Genomic DNA, 23276 nt, shown 5'->3' on the forward strand with positions numbered 1-23276 from the left:
GGCTGAGGAAATAATAATGGGGAACTAGGACATTTTTCAATAAACAGCAAATGTTAGTCTTCACAAAAGAAAACACTAATAAGCATCCCAGAATTGCTAAATAATTGAGGGGTAAACAGAGAGGAAATATATACCATAATTATTACCAGAGAAAAATTATTAGGAAAACTAATGGGGCTAAATATAGAAATATAGAAACTTGAAACAGGAAAGGCCATTCAGCCCTTCAATGTGATCGTAGCTGATTATCCAGCTCAGTATCCTGCTCCCACATCCACCCTTTGCTCCCTTTCTCCCTATGAACTCATTATTTTATAAATATCAGTCATGCTCCCCATAGTCTCCTCTACTACAAGGGAAATAGCCCCAGTCTGTCCACTCTCTCTTGATTCCTGAAACTCTCCAGCCCAGGCAACATCCTGGTGAATCTCCTCTGCATCCTCCCCAGGGCTATCACATTCCTCTTTTAATGTGGATTCCAGAACTGCACACAATACTCTAGCTGTAGCCTGACCACCATTTTATACAGCTCCAGCATCACATCCTGCTCTTAAACTTGTGTCGCATAAATAAAGGCCAGTATCCCATATGCCTTCTCAACTACTTTATCCACCTGCTCTGATACCTTAAGGGACAGGTGTACATACACACCAAGGTCCTTCTGATCTTCGGTGCTTCCCAGGGCCCTACTGTCCATCATGTATTCCCTTGCTTTGTTGGTCCTGCCCAAGTGTATCATCTCACACTGATCCAAATTGATTTCCATTGGCCACTGATCAGCCTATCTGACCAGTCTGTACCCTATAACCTAAGGCTAACCTTTTCACTGTTTACTACCCTAATTTTTATGTTGTGTGTGAGCTTACTAAGAAAGCCACCTACGTTGAAGTCTTTAAATCATTTATATAAACCATAAACAGCAAGGACCCCAATGCTGACCCTTGCGGAACCCCAGTGGACACAGACTTCCAGTTAGAAAATGCCTCTCACCCATCACTGCAGCAATTGGAATGAGGGCTAGGTGGATCTTACTGACAATGAGATCCTTGACTGGGGCAGTTAACTTGGACCAATTGGGAGCCTTGGCTGACAGATATAAACAGGAAATTCAGAAAGCCTCCTCACTCTGGGGACTGGCTCTGAGCGAGCTGGTCAGAGCCCATGTACTGTGCACATGTAAATGAAGGGTGACTTGGTGACAGGATTCCTGCCTCTGTGCAGTTATTTCAATCACCTCCTGCTTCCTGCCACTCAGACAATCCTTAGACTGGGGAAAAGTCTCAGAGGATTGGAAAACTGCCATTGTAACACATTTATCTAAAAAGGGCACAAAAAGTGAGGTGACTATCGGCCAGTTAGCATAATATCTGATATTGGGAAAATGTTGGAGTCTATAATAAAGGATGAAATAGCAAAGCACTTAGAAATACATTATTTGTTGGACCATTGCAGTAGCTCCAGGGCAAATGTGTCAGGATGAAATCATGATGTTTGTCCTCCGTTTTTACAGGTGCACCTCCCTTGTTTTGTTTGTGCAATGTTTCCTTTGCTCTCCATATAGGACCCACTTTCACTCATCCACGACTTAATTTATACCCATGATTAGCAACCCATTTGCTTTCGGCATCTCATCACAGTCTATCTGCCTTGCGTCTGCTCTATTCAGAGTCAGAGAGCTTTACAGCAGAGACACAGACCCTTCAGTCCAACTCATCCATGCCGACCAGAGATCCTAAATTAATCCAGTCCCATTTGCCAGCACTTGGCCCATATCCCTCTAAACTCTGCCGATTCATATACCCATCCAGATGTCTTTTAAATGTTGTAATTGTACCAGCCTCCACCACTTCCTCCAGCAGCTCTTTCCACACATGCACCACCCTCTGTAAGAAAAAGCTGCACCTCAGGCCCCTTTTAAATCTTTCCCCTCTAACCCGAAACCTATGCTGTCTTGTTTTGCACTTCCCCCGCACTGGAAAAAAACCTTGTCCATTTACCCTATCTACGCCCCTCAAGATTTTACAAACCTCTATAAGATCACCCTTCAGCCTCCAACACTCCAGGGACAACAGCCCCAGCCTATTCAGTCTGTCCCTATAGTTCAAATCCTCCAATCCTGGCAACACCGTTGTAAATCTTTTTCTGAACCCTTTCAAGTTCCATAACAACTTTCTGATAGGAGGGAAACCTGAATTGTACACAGTATTCCAAAAATGGCCAAACTACTGCCCTATACAGCCACAACATGACCTCCCAACTCTTATACTCAATACTCTGACCAATAAATGAAAGCATACCAAACGCCTTCTTCACTATCCTATCCACATGCAACTACACTTTCAAGAAACAATGAACCTGCACTCCAAGTTCTCTCTGTTCAGCAACACTCCCCAGGACCTTACCATTAAGTGTATATGTTCTCCTGACTTATAAGTGTATAAGGCTTCTTGATGAAGGGCTTATGCCCAAAATGCCAATTCTCCTACACCTTGGATGCTGCCTGACCTGCTGTGCTTTTCCAGCACCACACTTTCAACTCTGATCTCCAGCATCTGCAGGACTCATTTTCTCCTAGTGTATAAGTCCTGCCCTGATTTGCCTTTCCAAAATGCAGCACCTCTCATTTATCTAAATTAAACTCCATCTGCTACTCCTCAGCCCTTTGGCCCATCTGATCAAGATCCCGTTGTAGTCTGAAGTAACTTCTTCGCTGTCTACCTCACCTCCAATTTTGGTGGCATCTGCAAACTTACTAACTATACCTACTACATTCACATCCAAGTGTTCTATGTTCTAAATGTCGAAAAGTAGTGGACTCAGCACCAGTCTTTGTGGCATATCACTGGTCACAGGCCTCCAGTCTGAAAACCAACCTTCCACCACCACCACCCTCTGTCTTCTACCTTAGAGTCAATCTGTATCCAAATGGCTAGTTCTCCCTGTATTCCATGTGATCTAATCTTGCTGACCAGTCTACCATGAGGAACTTTGTTGAACGCCTTACTGAAGTCCATATAGATCACATCTACAGCTCTGCACTCATCAATCCTCTTTGTTACTTCTTCAAAAAACTCAATCAGTTCAGTGAGACGTGATTTCCCACAATCAAAGCCATGTTGACTATCCCTAATCAGTCCTTGCCTTTCCAAATACATGTACATCCTGTCCCTCAGGATTCCCTCCAACAACTTACCCACCACTGAGGTCAGGCTCACTGGTCTATCGTTCCCTGGCTTGTCCTTACCACCCTTCTTAAACAGTGGCACCACGTTAGCCAACCTCCAGTCTTCCGGCACCTCACCTGTGACCATCGATCATACAAATATCTCAACAAGAGGCCCAGCAATCACTTCCCTAGCTTCCCACAGAGTTCTCGGGTACACCTGATCAGGTCCCAGGGATTTATCAATTTTTGTGTTTTCAGATATCCAGCACTTCCTCCTCTGTAATATGGACATTTTTCAAGATGTTGCTATCTTTTTCTCCATGTTCTATATCATCCATAAAATTCTCCTCAGTAAGCACTGATGTAAAATATTCATTAGTATATCCCCTATGTCCTGCAGTTCCACACATAGTTAGTCTTGCTGATCTTTGAGGGGCCCAATTCTCTCCCTAATTACCCTTTTGTCCTTAACATAATTATAAAATCCCTTTGGATTCTCCTTAACTCCATTTGTCAAAGCTGTCACATGTTCCCTTTTTGCCCTCCTGATTTCCCACTTCCCTGTTTTGGAAGGAGCAATAGGAATGCAAAGTACTGGGCTAATGGTAAGATTCTTGGGAGTGTAGATGAGCAGAGAGATCTCGGTATCCATGTACATAGAACATAGATTCGGTCTATCCTTTTCCATCACTATTTTAAAACTAATACGATAATGGTCACTGGCCCCAAATCCCTCTCCCACTGACACCTCAGTCACCTGCCCTGCCTTATTTCCCAAGAGTAGGTCATGTTTTGCACCTTATCTCGTAGGTACATCCACAAACTGAATCAGAAAATTGTCTTGGTGTACAGTTAACAAATCTTTCTCCATCAAAACCCTTCACAGTATGGCAGTCACGGTCTGTGTGTGGAAAGTTAAAATCCCCTTCCATAACCACTCTATTATTCTTACAGCTAACTACTCCATCAAAAGTATAAAGCAAACCATTTTCCAAACCTGTTCAGTTCTGAAGAAGAATCATACCGGAACCAAAATGTTAACTCTGTTTCTCTCTCCACAGATGCTGACAGATCTGCTGAGTTTCTCCAATAGTTTCTTCCTCTCCCGCTGACCCAACCAGTACCCTTCCTCTGACACATTCATTCGATTGGCTGAACTGGTCCTCACCTTCAACAATTTCTCCTTCAAATCCTCCCACTTTCTCAAGACCAGAGGGTTACCCATGGGCACCTGCATGGGTGTGCCTCTTTGTCGGGTATGTGGAACAGTCCATCTTCCGCAGCTACACCAGTACTATCCCTCACGTCTTCCTCTGCTACATCGAAGACTGTATTGGCACCACCTCATGCTCCCACGAGAAGGTTGAACAGTTCATCAACTTCACTGACACCTTGCACCCTGACCTCAAGTTCACCTGGATCATCTCGGACACCTCCCTCCACTTCCTGGACCTCTCTGTCTCCAGTTGTGGCGAATGACTCAACCCAGACATCTACTCCAAACCCACTGACTCCCACGGGCACCTGAACTACACCTCCTCCCACCCTGCCTCCTGTAAAAATGCTATCCCTTATTCCCAATTCCTCCACCTCTGCTGCATCTGCTCCCAGAAGGATCAATTCCACTCCAGAACATCTCAGATTGCCTCATTCTTCAACAATCACAATTTCCCCTACCATGTGGTCGACGATGCCCTCCAGCGCATCTCCTCCACTTCCCGCACCTCTGCACTTGACCCCCACCCCTCCCAACGTAACAGGGACAGAACCCCCCCCCCGGTCCTTCCCTTCCACCCTACCAATCTCTGGACACAATGTGTTGTCCACCACCATTTCCGCCATCTGCAAACAACCCCACCACCAGAGATCTGTTTACCTCCCCTACCCTATGTGAGTTCCTCAGAAGCCATTCCCTCCACAACCCCCTTGTTATGTCCATGCCCTCCACTCCCAGCACCTTCCCATAAGAAGTGTAAAACCTCACCCCTCACTTCTGTCCCAGGCCCCAAAGGATCCTTCCACATCTGACAGAGATTTTCCTGCACTTCCACACATCATCTACTGTGTCTGTTGCTCCCGATGTGGCCTCCTCTACATCAGAGAGACAGGATGCCAACTTCCGGAACATTTCAGAGAATACCTCTGGGACACATGCACTAAACAACCCCACCGCCCTGTGGCTGAACACTTTAACTGCCCCTTCCCACTCCGCCAAGTACATGCAAATCCTGGGCCTCCTCTATCACCGCTCCCTCACCGCCCGACCCCTGGAGGAATAACGTCTCATCTTCCACCTCGGGATCCTCCAACCGCACGGGATCAATGCCGATTTCACCAGTTTCCTCATTTCCCCTCCCCCCACCTTATCCCAGATCCAACCTGCCAGCTCAGCACCACCCTCTTGACCTGTCTTACCTGTCCATCTTCCTTTCCACCTATCCACTCCACCCTCCACCCTGACCTATCACCATCACTCCCCCCCCCCCCCCCCCCCCCCCCATCCACCTATTGTAATTCCAGCTACCTTCCCCCTAGCCCCCTGCCATTTATCCATCAGCCCCTTTGGCCTCCCCATACATTCCTGATGAAGAGCTGATGCTCAAAACATCGATTTTCCTGCTCCTTGGATGCTGCCTGACCTGCCGTGCTTTTCCAGCACCATGTTCTTGACTCTGATCTCCAGCATCTGCCGACCTCACTTTCTCCCCAGAACCAGTAACCCAGTAGCACTGACACTCTGACACCACCTCCCTGAGCTTCCCTTAACCAATGGCCAAAAGGTAGGCAATTTAAATTGTCAGTCTATAAATTAAGGTACTGTTTGCTGACATCGACAATGATGTGTAAGTTAGGGCTGCATTTGCTGACACTAATGCATGAGCTCTCTGTGGGGGAGAGTCAGAGTTCTCTGGGGGAGGGTGGGGTGGGGGTAGTGGGTGAGGGGGAGAGCATGAGGATCCAGGAAGGGTGTGCACTCATTAGGGAATGCATAGTTCTAAGCATTCAAGTGAAACTTAAACTTATGTGTGATATCATGCATAAGTGCATGACTGAGCGTGTGCAGGGAAACGTGTTATTTTGAACTGGACTGCAGTGAGGGGAGTCTTAATCATACAGCACAGAAACAGATCCTTCGGCCTAACCAGTGCATGTCAAACATAATCTCAAACTAAACCAGTCCTACCTGCCTGCTGCTGGCCTACATCCCTCCAAATATCTTTTAAACATTGTAACTTTGTGGTTCTGTCATGGGCTGCACGGTGGCTCAGTGGTTAGCACTGCTGCCTCACAGCGCAAGGGCCCCAGGTTCAATTCCCACTTTGGGTGACTGTGTGGAGTTTGCACATTCTCCCCGCGTCTGCTTGGATTTCCTCCGGGTGCTCTGGTTTCCTCACACAATCCAAAGATGTACAGGTTAAGGTGAATTGGCCATGTTAAATTGCCCACAGTGATAGGTGTACTAGTCAGGGGTAAATATAGGGTAGGGGAATGGGTCTGGGGGTTACTCTTTGAAGGATCAGTGTGGACTTGTTGGGCAGAATGACCTGTTTCCATACTATAAGGAATCTAACCTAATCCAACTGTACCTGAATCCACCACTTCCTCAGTAAGTTCATTCTACACGTGAACTCTTTGTAAATAAATTGCCCATCATGTCTTTTTTAAAGTCTCTGTCCTCTCACGTCAAAAATGTGCTCCCCAGACTTGAAATCCCCCATCCTAGGTAAAGGTCACCTCCCATTAACTCTATCTATACCCTTCATTATTTACAAACTTCTATTGGGGCACCTCACAACCTCCTAAGTCCCAACCTATCCAGCTTTTCTTTATAACTCTAACCTTCCACACCCGAAGCATCCTGGTAAACCTCTTCTGATCAGGATGGGGACAGAGTCCTGGAGTGAGGAGGGAAGGGAAGGAGAGCCCATGAGCCTGGACAGGCCCTCTGTCTCCCTTTTACACTCTTCCAAGTTCTCCACCAACCCACAATGTTGCCTGTGGTTCTCTCACGGAACCCAATCTCCTCCCTTTCCCATCCCTACCTTCTCGGGTCTTAATGCTTTCTCTCTTTCTCTCTCTCTCTCTCTCTCTCTCACCCACTCCCCAATCTCTGACCCTCCCGCAGCAACATGTGTGATTAATTATGTGTTAGTGTCAGCAGCTCTAATTTAAAAATGAGCCCTTTCTTAAAATTTGTACGTGCAAGCAGACAAGATAATCCACATATTGAGAGTGAGAGTGAGTTGTAAAAGCAATTTGTCGACAGCAGTCTGATCACCAACATCAAGGAGGTGATTCCTTTTGGTTCACTTTCAACTGATGATATGAGATGGTGGATTCACTCCTTCACCCCCCCCCCCCCCTCCCCCACCTGCGTCTGAAGATTGTTTTCCCTCTTTTCCGTCCAATGGGAGATTTGCAGAGGGAAAAACTTACAAAAGAAATGTGAGGGAGAAGAGCGAACTACTGGGGATTTTCTGTTATTACAAAGACAGAGAATGCTGGAGAAACTCAGCAGGTCTGATAGCATCCGCGGGGAGAGAAAGAGAATTTATGTTTCAAGTCCAGTCTAACTCTTCTTTGGTCCCAGATGAAACACCAAATCAATCAAAACATTATCTCTGGGCAGAATTGTTCTGACACACAGCCATTCCAATTGGGAACCTCCCTCAGTTCTCCAATTTAGGCAAAATCAGAAACACGAGCACACAACACTGGAAGTAAAATGAAAAAAACAATCTGTCAAAGCTATGGGTGTTCCCTTAAACTTAAAAAAAATGCCAGAAATCTCCAATAGACTTTAAGGCCTCAGTGTTTACCCGACTGGGTCCCAAAATAACTGAAGGCAAACAAAAACTGTTAGAGATGCACAAAAATCTATTCATTCGACATCTAGATCTCAGAAACTGTTTCAAACAAAATCACCACATTTACAGAATTACTTGCATTACTTAATTAATAACCTCGGTCACACTGATTATTCACATTTTACTAATTCAAAAACCAGGCTTATAATAAATAATATTTAATATATAAACATAAATTAGAGAATTTACATCACAGCATGTATTCCGCATTAATTGCAGTTTCACAAATACACAACAGGAGACGTTTACTGAAACAAAGGTAGCTTAGTTAGGAGCCGTATACTTGCAATCCGTCACTTAGATACCCGAAGTTATTCTTCATCGGATTGTTTTTGTGAATAGAACACTTTGCAGCTCTGCCCCAGATCTGTGTGTCTGTGATATTTGCCTCTGTGTCCTATTGCCCTGGGTCTCTCGATTAACCCATTGATGATTTCTGTTTTATTCACCCTGTTCCCTGCAGCATTACCAGGGAATTTGCTAAATTCCCTGCACTGTCTGCTGGTGAGCCCAAACCTGTCCGATTACTCAGACACCATGAGACGAACCATGACAGCTGGAGGATGTAACTGCAGTCGCCTCAGTTTTGTAGGTGAGTAAGGCACGGCCCCGTAGGACGGAGAGCAGATGGACAGGACAGCAAGTTAGGCTGTGGAAAAGGGAGGCATCAAGTTATCTCACAGTGTGCAGTGGGTACATTACAGAGTGGGCAGTGTGCATATCACAATGGGCAGTGGGTATATTACAGGGCAGGACTGGGTATATTTCCATGGATAGTGAGTATATTACAGGGTGGGCTGTGGGTGTATTACGGTGGGTAGTAGGTATATTAAAGAATGGGCAGTGGGTATATTATAGTGGGCAGGGATATTTTACAGTGTGGGCAGTGGGTATATTACAGTGTGGGCAGTGTGTATATAGTAATTGTGCTCTGTTTTAATGTGTACCAGGAGCCTGTATTGGTGCAGCAGTTGGTTCTCGGGGGATCCCTGATGACTGGATTAAGAAGACGTGGCATGGTGACTTAATTGAGAAACTCTCCCAGGATCTGGTTGCTCTCCGAGTGTCTGGGTGAAGGAAGCCCAGTCAGTTCCAGAGAATAATTTACAAACCCAGGAAACACCCTTAACCCACCTTGGTCAGGTTATTGTAGTCACTGCTCACGTTCTCTCTGCCTTCCTCTCTCTCCCCAAGCACCCACCCCACTCCAACCCACACTTTCCGCCCTCACTCTCTCCACCCACTCATTCTCTGCCCATACTCTCTCCCTCGACTCCCACACACTCACTCTTTCCCCCAACACTGTCTCCCTCCTCCCTCCAATCTCTGTCTCTCCCGCCACACTTTCTCTCTCTCTCTCCCTCTCTCTCTCTTGCCCACTCTCCCTCCCCCCACACACTCTCTCTCTCCCCACTCTCTCTCCCCATACATTCTCTTTTCCCTCCACACTGTCTCACACTCCCATATTCTCCACAACACTCACTGCCCTCACATACTTACTCCGCTCATAATCTCTTCCCCCCCCAACACTCTTCCCACCACCAGTCTCCCCACACTCTGTTCTCTACCATACTCCCTCCCCCCTCAGACACTACCCCTCATAATCTCTCTCCCCTCCTCCCACATTCTCTCCCTTCCTCTACCCTCCCTACACTCTCACACCCCACACCCCCCACATTCTCTCCTCACAGCCCTCATCTCTCTTCGTTTTGAGAAATAAACTGATATATTTGATGAAAGCTCTGTGTCTGAGGTTTTTGCTGCTATCGGAGCTGTACTCCCTGGGAGGCTGCTGAGAGACCAGGGCTCTCAGGGAGTCATTCCCATCACCTCCGCCGATGCAGCAGTCAACACCGGTTTCCTGTTCTCAGCCAGCCACCTCTTTACCATTGTTCGTTAGAGTCCCACTCCAGGCTCACCATCCACCGTCACACTTTGGACACCAATGAAGCACCTTCCTATTGCCTTCCGCAAGAAAACGAGAAAAGAAAAAGTAGAGGATAGCCAGAGACTTTACCCATAGTGGAAATGTCTAACACAAGGGGCATAATTTTAAGGTAATAGGGGAGATGTCACATGTAGGTTCTTTACTCAGAGAGTGGTGAATGCTTGGAATACACTGCCAGCAGTGGTAGTACAGTGAGGTACATTAGGGACATTTAAGTGACTCTTGGATAGGCACATGGAAGACAGTACGATGAAGGGTATGTAAGTTAGTCTGCTCTTAGAGTAGGATAAAAGGCTGGCACAACATCGAGGGCCGAAGGGCCTGTACTGAGCTGTAGTGTTCTATGTTTTAGGAGACAAAAAGCAAAGAAAATAAATGAAAAGCAGGCAGCGTGGACAGGTCCAGGGCACAGGGGCCTGGATGCTGCCTACTCTGTGCTGCCATCTTGGCAATTGGTGAGCGTGTGTACGTGTGAGTGAGTGAGTGAGTCTTTGTGAGTGAGTGAGTTTGTGTGTGTGAGTATCTTTGTGAGTGAGTGTGTGTGCATGTGAGAGTGAGACTTTGTGAGTGTACATGAGAGTGTGTCTTTTGAGTATGTACATGAGAGTGAGTCTTTGTGTGTGTACATAGGAGAGTGAGTCTTTGTGAGTGTGTGTATGTGAGTTTTTGTGAGTGTGTGAATGTGTGATTGAGTTTGCGTGTTTGAGTGAGTCTTTGTGTGTGTGGATGTGTGAGTCTTTGTGAGTGTGTGCATGTGTGTGTGAGTGAGTTATTGAGTGTGTGTATGCATGTGTGAGACTGTCTTTGTGAGTGTGTACATGTGAGAGTGAGTCTGGGGTGTCTGAATATGTGAGTGAGTGAGTCTGTGTGTGTGAAAGAGAGAGAGAGTCTTTGTGAGTGTGTGTGTGTGAGTCTTTGTGAGTCTGTGTGTGTGTGAGTCTTTGTGAATGTGTATGAGTGAGTGAGTCGTGTGTGTGAGTCTTTGCAAGTGTATGAATGAGTGAGTCTTTGAGAGTGTATATGTATGAGTCTTTGTGAGTGTGTATATGTGTGAGAGAGTCTTTGTGAGTGTGAGTTTTTGTGTGTGTTAGAGTCTTTGTGAGCGTGCGTAAGTAAATGAGTCTTTGTGAGTGTGTGTACGTGTGAGTGAGTGAATCTTTGTGAGTGTGTGTGAGTGTCTTTGTGAGTCTGTGTGTGAGTCTTTGAGTGTGTATGAGTGAGTGAGTCTTGTGTGTGTGTGCGAGATGCTGTGAGTGTGAGTCTTTGCGAGTGTGTATGAGTGAGTGAGTCGTGTGTGTGAGTCTTTGCGAGTGTGTATGAGTGAGTGAGTCTTTGTGAGTGCGTATGTATGTGTCTTTGTGAGTGTGTGTGAGAGTCTTTGAGTGTGTTTTTGTGTGAGAGAGAGAATCTTTGTGAGTGTGTGTGTGAGTCTTTGAGTGTGTGTATGTGTGAGTCTTTGTGAGTGTGTGTGTGAGCCTTTTGTGAGTGTGTGTACATGAGTGTGTACGTGTGTGTATGTATGAGTCCTTGTGAGTGCATGAATATGTGAGTGAGTCTTTGTGAGTGTGTGTGTATGTATGTGTGAGTGAGTGAGTATTTGTGAGTGTAAGTCTTCGTGTGTGTATGTGAGTGAATGTGAGTGTGTGAATATGTGTGTGAGTGTGTGTGTGTGAGAGAGTCTGTGAGTGTACGAATATGTGAGTGTGTATACGTGAGTCTGTGTGTGTGAGTCTTTGCGTGCATATGAGTGAGTGAGCCTTTGTGAGTGTGTGTACGTGTGAGTGAAAGTCTTTGTGAGTGTGAGTGAGTCTTTGTGAGAGTGAGTGAGTCTTTGGGAGTGTGTATGAGTGAGTGAGTCTTTGTGAGTGAGTGTGTATGAGTCCTTGTGAGTGCATGAATATGTGAGTGAGTGAGTCTTTGTGAGTGTGTCTTCGTGTGTGTATGTGAATGAGTCTTTGTGAGTGCATGAATATGTGTGAGTGAGACTGAGTGTGTGAGAGAGAGTTTGTGAGTGTACGAATATTTGAGTGTGTGTGAGTCTTTGTGAGTGTGTACATGTGTCTTTGTGAGTGTGAATATGTGAGTGAGTGAGTCTTTGTGAGTGCATGAATATACAATCATAGAGATGTACAGCATGGAAACAGACCCTTCGGTCAAACCTGTCCATGCCGACCAGATATCCTAACCCAATCTAGTCCAGCACCCGGCCCATATCCCTCCAAACCCGTCCTATTCATATACCCATCCAAATGCCTCTTAAATGTTGCAATTGTACCAGCCTCCAACACTTCCTCTGGCACTCATTCCATACACGTACCACCCTCTGTGTGAAAAAGTTGCCCCTTAGGTCTCTTTTATATCTTTCTCCTCTCACCCTAAACCTATGCCCTCTAGTTCTGGACTCCCCGACCCCAAGGAAAAGAATTTGTCTATTTACCCTATCCATGCCCCTCATAATTTTGTAAATCTCTATAAGGTCACCCCTCAGCCTCCAACACTCCAGGTAAAACAGTCCTGGCCTGTTCAGCCTCTCCCTGTAGCTCAAATCCTCCAACCCTGGCAACATCCTTGTAAATCTTTTCCGAACCTTTTCAAGTTTCACAACATCTTTCCGATAGGAAGGAAACCAGAATTACACACAATGTTCCAACAGTGGTCTAACCAATGTCCTGTATAGTCGCAACATGACCTCCCAACTCTTGTACTCAATACTCTGACCAATAAAGGAAAGCATATCAAGCACCTTCTTCATGATCCTATCTACCTGCAACTCCACTTTCAAGGAGCTATGAACCTACACTCCAAGGTCTTTTTGTTCAGCAACACTCCCTGGGACCTTACCATTAAGTGTACAAGTCCTGCTAAGATTTGCTTTCCCAAAATGCATCACCTCGCATTTATCTGAATTAAACTCCATCTGCCATTTCTCAGCCCATTGGCCCATCTGGTCCACATCCTGTTGTAATCTGAGGTAACCCTCTTCGCTGTCCACAACACCTCATCTGCAAACTTACCAACGGTACCTCTTACACTCGCATCCAAATCATTTATGTAAATGACAAAACATAGAGGGCCCAACACCGATCCTTGTGGCACTCCACTGGTCACAGGCCTCCAGTCAGAAAAACGACCCTCCACCACCACCCTCTGTCTTCTACCTTTGAGCCAGTTCTGTATCCAAATGGCTAGTTCTCCCTGTATTCCATAAAATCTAACATTGCTAATCAGTCTCCCATGGGGAACCTTGTCAAACGCCTTACTGAGGTCCATATAGATCACATCTACCGCTCTGCCTTCGTTAATCCTCTTTATTACTTCTTCAAAAAACTCAATCAAGTTTGTGAGACATGATTTCCCACGCACAAAGCCATGTTGACTATCTCTAATCAGTCCTTGCCTTTCCAAATACATGTACATCCTATCCCTCAGGAGTCCCTCCAACAACTTGCCCACCACCGAGGTCAGGCTCACTGGTCTATAGTTCCCTGGCTTGTCCTTACTGCTCTTCTTAAACAGTGGCACCACGTTTGACAACCTCCAGTCTTCCGGCACCTCACCTGTGACTATTGATGATACAAATATCTCAGCAAGAGGCCCAGCAATCACTTCTCTAGCTTCCCACAGAGTTTTCAGGTACACCTGATCAGGTCCTGGGGAATTATCCACCTTTACCCATTGCAAGACATCCAGCACTTCCTCCTCTGTAATCTGGACATTTTGCAAGATGTCACCATCGATTTCCCTACAGTCTATATCTTCCATATCCTTTTCCACAGTAAATACTGATGCGAAATACTCATTTAGTATCTCCCCCATTTTCTGTAGCTCCACACAAAGGCTGCCTTGCTGATCTTTGAGGGGCCCTATTCTCTCCCTAGTTACCCTTTTGTCCTTAATGTATTTGTAAAAACTCTTTGGATTCTCCTTAACCCTATTTGCCAAAACTATCTCATGTCCCCTTTTTGCCCTCCTGATTTCCCTCTTAAGTATACTCCTACTTCCTTTATACTCTTCTAAGGATTCACTCGATCTATCCTGTCTATACCTGACATATGCTTCCTTCTTTTTCTTAACCAAACCCTCAATTTCTTTAGTCATCCAGCATTCCCTATACCTACCAGCCTTCCCTTTCACCCTGACAGGAATATACTTTCTCTGGATTCTTGTTATCTCATTTCTGAAGGTTTCCCATTTTCCAGCCGTCCCTTTACCTGCAAACATCTGCCTCCAATCAGCTTTTGAAAGTTCTTGCCTAATACTGTCAAAATTGGCCTTTCTCCAATTTAGCACTTCAACTTTTAGATCTGGTCTGTCCTTTTCCATCACTATTTTAAATCTAATAGAATTATGGTCACTGGCCCCAAAGTGCTCCCCCACTGACACCTCAGTCACCTGCCCTGCCTTATTTCCCAAAAGTAGGTCTAGTTTTGCACCTTCTCTAGTAGGTACATCCACATACTGAATCAGAAAATTGTCTTGTACACACTTAACAAATTCCTCTCCATCTAAACCTTTAACACTATGGCAGTCCCAGTCTGTGTTTGGAAAGTTAAAATCCCCTACCATAATCACCCTTTTATTCTTAAAGATAGCTGAGATCTCCTTACAAGTTTGTTTCTCAATTTCCCTCTTGACTATTAGGGGCTCTATAATACAATCCCAATAAGGCGATCATCCCTTTCTTATTTGTGAGTGAGTGAGTCTTTGTGAGTGTGAGAGTCTTTGTGAGTGTGTGTGTGTATATGTGCGTGAGTGAGTTTTTGGATGTGTGTGAGTGAGTGAGTCTTTGTGAGTGTGTAAGTGAGTGAGTGTGAGCGTGTGTGTGTGAGTGGGCCTTTGTGTGTGTACATGTGAGAGTTTTTCTGAGTGTGTGAATAAGCGAGTGAGTGAGTTTTTGTGTGTGTAAGTGAGTGAGTGAGTCTTTGTGAGTGTGTGAGTGAGTCTTTATGAGTGAGTGAGTCTTTGTGAGTGAGTGAGTTTTTGTGTGTGTGAGTCTTTGTGAGCGGATGTGTGAGTGAGTGAGTGTGAGTGTGTATGTGAGTGAGTCTTTGTGATCATGTGTATGTATGTGAGTGAGTCTTTGTAAGTGTGTAAGTGTGTGAGTCTTTGTGAGTGTGTGTGTATGTGAGTGTGTCTTTGTTATTGTGTGTGTAAGTGAGTGAGTCTTTGTAAGTGAGTGAGTGAGTCTTTGTGTGTTTGTGTATGTGAGAGTCTTTGTGAGTGAGTGAGTCTTTGTGTGTGCGAGTATGTGTGAGTGAGTCTTTGTGAGTACATAAATATGCAAGTAAGTTTTTGAGAGTCTGTAAGTGTGTGTATGTGAGTGAGTCTTTGTGAGTGTGTGTATGTGAGTGAGTCTTTGTGAGTGTGTGTATGTGAGTGAGTGTGTGTATGTGAGAGTCTGAGTGAGTCTTGGTGAGTATATGTGTGAATCTTTGTGAGTGTGAGTTTTTGTGTGTGCAAGTGAGTGAGTCTTTGAGTGTGTATGTGTGTGAGAGTCTTTGTGAGTGTGTGTGAGTCTTTGTGAGTGCGTGAATATGTGAGTGAATGAGTCTTTGTGAGTGTGAGTCTTTGTGAGTGTGTGTATATGTGAGCTTTTGTGTGTGTGTGTGAGTCTTTGTGAGTGTGTATGTGTGAGTGAATCTTTGTGAATGTGAATATATGAGTGAGTCTTTGTGAGTGTGTGTATGTATGAGGGAGTCTTGGTAAGTGTGTGAATATGTGAGTGAGTGCATTTTTGTGTTTGTGTGACTTTGTGAGTGTATGTATCTTTGTGTGTATGAGTGAGTGAGTCTTTGTGAGTATGTGCGTGTGTGAGTGTGTGTGTCTGAGTCTTTATGAGTGTGTGAATATGTGAGTGAGTCTTTGTGAGTGAGTGAATCTTTATGATTGTGTGTCTGTGAATGTGAGAGTTTGTGAGTGTGTGTGTGTGTCTTTGTGAATGTATATGTGAGTCTTTGTGATCGTACCTTTGGGGTCCGATGGGATAGGGTGACCAGCCTCAAGTCGTTGTCCATGTAGGTATCAACGATATAGGAAGAAAGAGGGATAGGGATGTAAGGCAGGATTTCAGGGAGCTAGGGTGGAAGCTGAGAGCTAGAACAAACAGTTGTTATCTCTGGTTTGTTACCCGTGGCACGTGATAGTGAGGCAAGGAATAGGGAGAGATATCAGCTGAACACGTGGCTGCAGGGATAGTGCAGGGGGGAGGGTTTCAGGTACTTTGGTAATTGGGGCTCATTCTGGGGAAGGTGGGATTTGTACAAACAGGACGGTCTTCACTTGAACCAGAGGGGGACTAATATCCTGGATGGGAAATTTGCCAGTGCTAGCTCAGGAGGGGGATGGGAACCTGCGGTGTAGTTGTAGTGCAAAGGAGGAGGAGAGTAGGAAGGACAGAGACAGGATTTCAGGGTCACAGGACCCTGGCAGACAGTAAGCTAGTTGAAAGTGTGTCTACTCCAACACCAGGAGTATCCAGAATAAGGTAGGTGAGCTCGCAGCATGGTTAGGTACCTGGGACTTGGATGTTGTGGCCATTTCAGAGACATGCATCGAGTAGGGTGAGGATGGATGTCGCAGGTTCCAGAGTTTAGATCTTTTGTTAAGAACAGGCAAGGTGGTAAAAGAGGGGGAAGCATGGCCTTGTCAGTCAAGGAGAGTAGAAAGGTGGCTGAAAGAACTTTTGACGAGGACTCGTTTGCTGAGGTAGTGTGGGCTGAGGTTAGAAACAGGAGGAGAGGTCACACTGCTTGGAGTTTTTTATAGGACTACACAGAGTTCCGGGGAAGTGGAAGAGAGGTTAGCAAAATTATTCTGGGTGGAGTGAAAGGAACAGGGTGATCATTATAGGGGACTTTAACTTCCCTAACATTGACTGGAAATGCTATAACTCTAATACATCGGATGGATCAGTTTTTGTCCAATGTGTACAGGAGGGTTTCCTGACACAGTATGTCGAAGGGCCGACAAGAGGGAGGCCTCACTGGATCTGGTGCTTGGTAATGAACCAGGCCAGGTGTTTGATTTAGTTGTGGGTGAGCACTTTGGAGAGAGTGACCATAATTCAGTTACGTTTAGTTTAGCCATGGAAAGGAATAGGTACATGCCACAGGGCAAGAATTATCGATGGGGCAAGGACAAATATAATGCAATTAGGCAGGAATTAGGATGCATAGGCAGGTAGTGAAGAAGGCTAATAGCATGCTGGCCTTCATAACAAGAGGAATTGAGTATAGAAGCAAAGAGATTCTTCTGCAGCTGTACAGGGGCCCTGGTGAGACCACACCTGGAGTATTGGGTGCAGTTTTGGGTCTCCAAATTTGAGGAAAGACATTCTGGCTATTGAGGGAGTGCAGCGTAGGTTCACGAGGTCAATTCCCAGAATGGCGGGACCATCTTAACGCTGAAAGATTGGAGTGACTGGGCTTGTATACCCTTGAGTTTAGAAGGCTGAGAGGGGATCTGATTGAGACGTATAAGATTATTAAAGGATTGGACACTCTGGAGGCAGGAAGCATGTTTCCGCTGATGGGTGAGTCCCGAACCAGAGGACACAGTTTAAAAATAAGGGGTAGGCCACTTAGAACAGAGTTGAGGAGAAACTTCTTCACCCAGAGAGTGGTGGGTGTATGGAATGCTCTGCCCCAGAAGGCTGTGGAGGCCCAGTCTCTGGATACTTTCAAGAAAGAGTTGGATCGAGCTCTTGAGGATAGTGGACTCAAGGGTTATGGGGATAAGGCAGGAACAGGATACTGATTGAGGATGATCAACCATGATCATAATGAATGGTGGCGCTGGCTCGAAGGGCAGAATGGCCTACTCCTGCACCTATTGTCTATAGAATGGGGTAGCAAAATGCAGGGGATGCAGACAATGGAAATGTGGGGCTGGTTTAAGGAACAGATATTGCGTGTCCTTGATAGGTATGTCCCTGTCAGGCAGGGAGGAAGTGATAAGGTGAGGGAACCGTGGTTTACTACAGGGATTGCTACTCTTGTTAAGCAGAAGAAGGAGGCTTATGTGTTGATGAGGCAAGATGGTACAGATGAGGCGATGGAGAGCTACAGATCAGCTCGGAAGGATTTAAAGAGAGAGTTAAGAAGAGCAAAGAGAGGACACAAGCAGTCTTTAGCAAATAGAACAAAGGAGAACCTTAAAGCTTTCTATAGGTATGAGAGGAATGAAAGGATGGTTTGGGGAGGAATAGGGCCAGTCAAAGACAGAAGTGGGAAGTTGTGTGTAGAGATCAGAGAGGTGCTCAACAAACATTTCTCATTGGTGTCCACTCAGGAAAAGGAAAATATTGTAGAGGAGAAGAATGAGGTACAAGATATTAGACTAGAAAGGATAGAGGTTTATTACGCACAGGTGTTATCAATTCTAGAAGGAGTGAAAGTAGACAAGTTCCCTGGGCTGGATGGGATTTACCCGAGGATTCTCTGGGAAGCTGGGAAGGAGATAGCAGAGCCTTTGGGTTTGATATTTGAGTCGTCATTGTCTACAGGTTTCCTGAAGAAGCGTCGATTCTCCTGTTCCTCGGATGCTGCCTGGCCGGCTGTGTTTTTCCAGCATGACATTTTTCAACTCTGGTATTCCAGCATCTGCAGTCCTCACTTTCTCCTACAGGTTTAGTACCAGAGGACTGGAGGATTGCAAATGATGTGCCCTTGTTCAAGAAGGGCAGCAGCGATGACCCAGGTAATTATAGACCAGTGAGCCTTACTTCTGTTGTAGGAAAGTTTTTGGAAAGGGTTATAGAACATAGAACATAGAAGGATACAGCGCAGTACAGGCCCTTCGGCCCTCGATGTTGTGCCGACCGAATCCTACCTAACCTATACTAGCCCAATAACTTCCAAATGCCTATCCAATGCCCGCTTAAATGACCATAAAGAAGGAGAGTTCACCACTGATACGGGCAGGGCATTCCATGAACTCTCAACCCGCTGTGTGAAGAATCTACCCCTAACATCTGTCCTATACCTACCACCCCTTAATTTAAAGCTATGTCCCCTAGTAACACCTGACTCCATTAGCGGTAAAAGATTCTTAGTATCTACCCTATCTAAACCCCTAATCATCTTATACACTTCTATCAGATCTCCCCTAAACCTTCTCTTCTCCAATGAGAACAGCCCCAAGTGCCTCAGCCTTTCCTCATAAGATTTTCCTACCATTCCAGGCAACATCCTGGTAAACCTCCTCTGCACTCGTTCTAAAGTTTCCACATCCTTCCTATAGTATGGCGACCAAAACTGCACACAATACTCCAGATGAGGCCGCACCAGAGTCTTATACAACTGCAACATGACCTCAGGACTCCGGAACTCAATTCCTCTGCCAATAAAGCCCAGTACACCATATGCCTTCCTCACAGCACTATTTACCTGGGTGGCAACTTTCAGAGATCTGTGTACATGGACACCAAGATCCCTCTGCTCATCCACACTACCAAGTAGCCTACCATTAGCCCAGTAATCCATCATCTTGTTATTCCTACCAAAGTGAACGACTTCGCACTTAGCTACATTGAATTCCATTTGCCACATTTCCGCCCAGCTCTGCAACTTATCTATATCCCGCTGTAACCTACCACTTCCTTCCTCACTATCCACAACTCCACCGACTTTTGTGTCATCCGCAAACTTGCTTACCCAGCTTTCAAGTCCTTCCTCTAGATCATTTATAAAGATAACAAAAAGCAATGGTCCCAAAACAGATCCTTGTGGTACACCGCTAGTAACTGCGCTCCAAGATGAACATAATCCATCAACTACTACCCTCTGTCTCCTTCCAGCCAGCCAATTCCTAATCCAAACCTCTAATGTATCCTCAATGCCATACCTCCGAAGTTTTAGCATTAGCCTACCATGGGGAACCTTATCGAACGCCTTACTAAAATCCATATACACAACATCTACTGCTTTACCCTCGTCCACTTCCTTAGTCACCTTCTCAAAGAACTCAATAAGGTTTGTGAGGCACGACCTGCCCTTCACAAAACCATGCTGGCTATCCCTGATCACGTTATTCCTACCCAGATGTTCATAAATCTTATCCCTTACCATTCTCTCTAAGACTTTGCCCACAACTGAAGTCAGACTCACTGGCCTATAGTTACTAGGGCTATCCCTACTCCCTTTCTTGAACAATGGGACCACATTCGCTATCCTCCAGTCCTCTGGTACTATTCCCGTTGACAATGACGACATAAAAATCCAGGCCAATGGCTCTGCTATCTCCTCCCTAGCTTCCCATAGGATCCTGGGGTAAATGCCATCAGGCCCAGGAGACTTATCTATATTCATCCTTTCCAATATTCCCAAAACCTCTTCCCTGCATATTTCCAGGGCATCCATTCTAATTATTTGTGATTCCATATTCACATCAGCAACAGTGTCCTGTTCCTGAGTGAATACTGATGAAAAGTACTGATTTAATGTCTCTCCAATCTCCTCCGCCTCCACACACAACTTCCCACTACTATCCTTGACTGGACCGATACCTACCCTAGTCATCCTTTTATTCTTGACATACCTATAGAAAGCCTTTGGGTTTTCCCTAATCCTACCAGCTAAAGACTTTTCATGTCCCCTTCTCGCTTCTCTTAGCTCCCTCTTTAGCTCCTTCCTGGCTACCTTATAACTCTCAATCGCCCCTACTGAACCTTCACGCCTCATCTTTACATATGCCGCCTTCTTCCCTTTCACAAGGGACTCCAATTCCTTACTAAACCACGGCTGCCTCACAAGGCCCTTTACACCATGCCTGACTGGTACATACCTATCGAGGACACGCAGTAGCTGCTCCTTGAACAATCCCCACATCTCATTAGTGTTCTTCTCTTGAAGCCTGTTTTTCCAATCCACACATCCTAAGTCATGCCTCACTGCATCATAATTTCCCTGCCCCCAGCTATAGCTCTTGCCCTGTGGCGCACGATTATCCCTCTCCATCACTAAAGTAAAAGTCACCGAGTTGTGGTCACTGTCCCCGAAGTGCTCACCTACCTCCAGGTCTAACACCTGGCCTGGTTCATTACCTAGAACCAAATCCAATATAGCCTCCCCTCTTGTTGGCCTGTCGACATATTGTGTCAGGAAACCCTCCTGCACACATTGTACAAACACCGACCCATCTAATGAACTCGAGCTATAGCTTTCCCAGTCAATATCTGGGAAGTTAAAGTCCCCCATAACAACCACCCTGCTACCTTCACTCTTTTCCTGAATCATCCTCGCAATATTATCCTCTACTTCTCTAGGACTATTAGGAGGCCTGTAGAAAACACCTAACAGGGTGACCACCTTTCCTATTTCTAACCTCAGCCCAAACTACCTCAGATGGCAAGTCCTCTTCCATCGTCCATTCCACTGCTGTGATACTATCTTTGACAAGTAATGCCACGCCTCCCCCTTTTTTACCCCCATGTCTGATCCTACTAAAACATTTGAACCCTGGAACGTGCAACAGCCATTCTTGTCCCTGTTCTACCCACGTCTCTGTAATGGCCACAACATCGAAGTCCCAGGTACCAACCCACGCTGCAAGTTCACCTACCTTATTCCTTATACTTCTGGCATTGAAGTATACACACTTCAATCCACCCTTCTGGTTACAGGCACCCTCCTTAGAGATCGCTGCATTATTCCTAACCTCCCTACACTCAAGGTCCTGTACCCTAAAGCTACAGTCCTGGTTCCCATGCCCCCGCGGAGTTAGTTTAAACCCTCCCAAAGAGCACTAGCAAACCTCCCCCCAAGGATACTGGTGCCCCTCAGGTGTAGCCCATCCTTTTTATAGAGGTCCCACCTTCCCCAGAAAGGACCCCAGTTGTCCAGAAATAAGATTTATAATTATCTAGCAAGCAACAGTTTGATTTCAGATAGTCAACATGGTTTCGTCAAGGGCAGGTCGTGTCTCACAAACCTCATTGAGTTTTTTGAGAAGGTGACCAAGCATGTAGATGAGAGTAGGGAAGTTGGCGTGGTAAACATGGACTTCAGTAAAGCCTTTGATAAGGTTCCACATGGTAGGCTATTGGAGAAAATGCAGAGGCATGGAATTGAGGGTGATTTAGCAGTTTGAATTAGAAACTGGCTTTCAGAAAGAAGGCAGCGAGTGGTGGTTGATGGAAAATATTCAGCCTGGAGTCCAGTTACTAGTGGTGTGCCACAAGGATCTGTTTTGGACCACTGCTGTTTGTCATTTTTATAAATGACTTGGACGCAGGCAAAGGTGGATGGATTAGTAAATTTGCAGACGACACAAAATTCGGTGGACAGTGTGGAAGAATGTTACAAGTTGCAGGGGGATTTGGATAAACTGCAGAATTAGGCTGAGAGGTGGCAAATGGAGTTCAATGCAGCTAAATGTGAGGTGATACACTTTGGGAAGAATAACAGGAAGGCAGAGTACTGGGTCAATGGAAAGATTCTTGGTAGTGTGGATGTACAGAGGGATCTTGGTGTCCGTGTACATAGATCCCTGAAAGTTGCCACCCAGGTGGATAGTGCTGTTAAGAAGGCATACTGTGTTAGGTTTCATTGGTAGAGGGATTGAGTTCCAGAGCCGCAATATCATGCTGCAACTATACAAAACGCTGATGCGGCCACACCTGGAATATTGTGTACAGTTCTGGTCACCCCACTACAGGAAGGATGTGGAAGCATTGGAAAAGGTGCAGTGGAGATTTACCAGGATGTTGCCTGGTCTGGAGGGAAGGCCTTATGAGGAAAGGCTGAGGGACTTGGGTCTGTTCTCATTGGAAAGAAGAAGGCTAAGAGGGGATTTGATAAAGACATACAAGATGGTCAGAGGATTAGATAGGGTAGACAGTGAAAGCCTTTTTCCTAGGATGATGACATCAGTGTGTACGAGGGGGCATAGCTACAAATTGAGGGGTGATAGATTTAAGACAGATGTCAGAGACAGGTCCTTTATGCAGAGAGTGGTAAGGGTGTGGAATGCCCTACCTGCTAATGTAGTTAACCCAGCCACATTGGGGAGATTTAAACAACCCTTAGATAAGCACGTGGATGATGGTGGGATAGTGTAGGGGGACGAGCTGAGAATAGTTCACAGGTCGGCGCAACATTGAGGGCCGAATATTCTGTCTGCGCTGTATTGTTCGATGTTCTATGTGAATGTGTGTGTGTGTGAGTGAATCTTTGTGAGTGTGTGAATATATGAGTGAGTTTGTGAATGTGTGTGTGTCTTTGTGAGTGTGTGTATGAGTGAGTGAGTTTATGAATGTGTGTGTGTGTTTTTGTGAGTGTGTGGGTGTGAGTGAGTA

General features: G+C 45.6%; 1 protein-coding gene across 2 annotated transcripts in view; it reads left to right on the top strand.

Moving 5' to 3' along the window:
* selenoj (selenoprotein J) overlaps positions 1 to 9773 on the top strand; it is a 32138-nt gene extending 22365 nt beyond the window's left edge. Inside the window, exons 6-7 of one of the 2 annotated variants that reach the window (XM_060826935.1) lie at positions 8498 to 8626; positions 8985 to 9773. In XM_060826935.1, the coding sequence (XP_060682918.1) occupies positions 8498 to 8626; positions 8985 to 9109 (254 nt within the window). In that variant the 3' untranslated portion in view covers positions 9110 to 9773. Of the gene's footprint in view, positions 1 to 8497; positions 8627 to 8984 lie in introns of those variants that run through there. The other variant, XM_060826937.1, reaches the window with a different exon arrangement.
* Positions 9774 to 23276: the final 13503 nt, after the last annotated feature.

This window comes from Hemiscyllium ocellatum, chromosome 6 (genome assembly GCF_020745735.1).
Source record: "Hemiscyllium ocellatum isolate sHemOce1 chromosome 6, sHemOce1.pat.X.cur, whole genome shotgun sequence".
Classification (NCBI taxonomy): Eukaryota; Metazoa; Chordata; class Chondrichthyes; order Orectolobiformes; family Hemiscylliidae; genus Hemiscyllium; species Hemiscyllium ocellatum.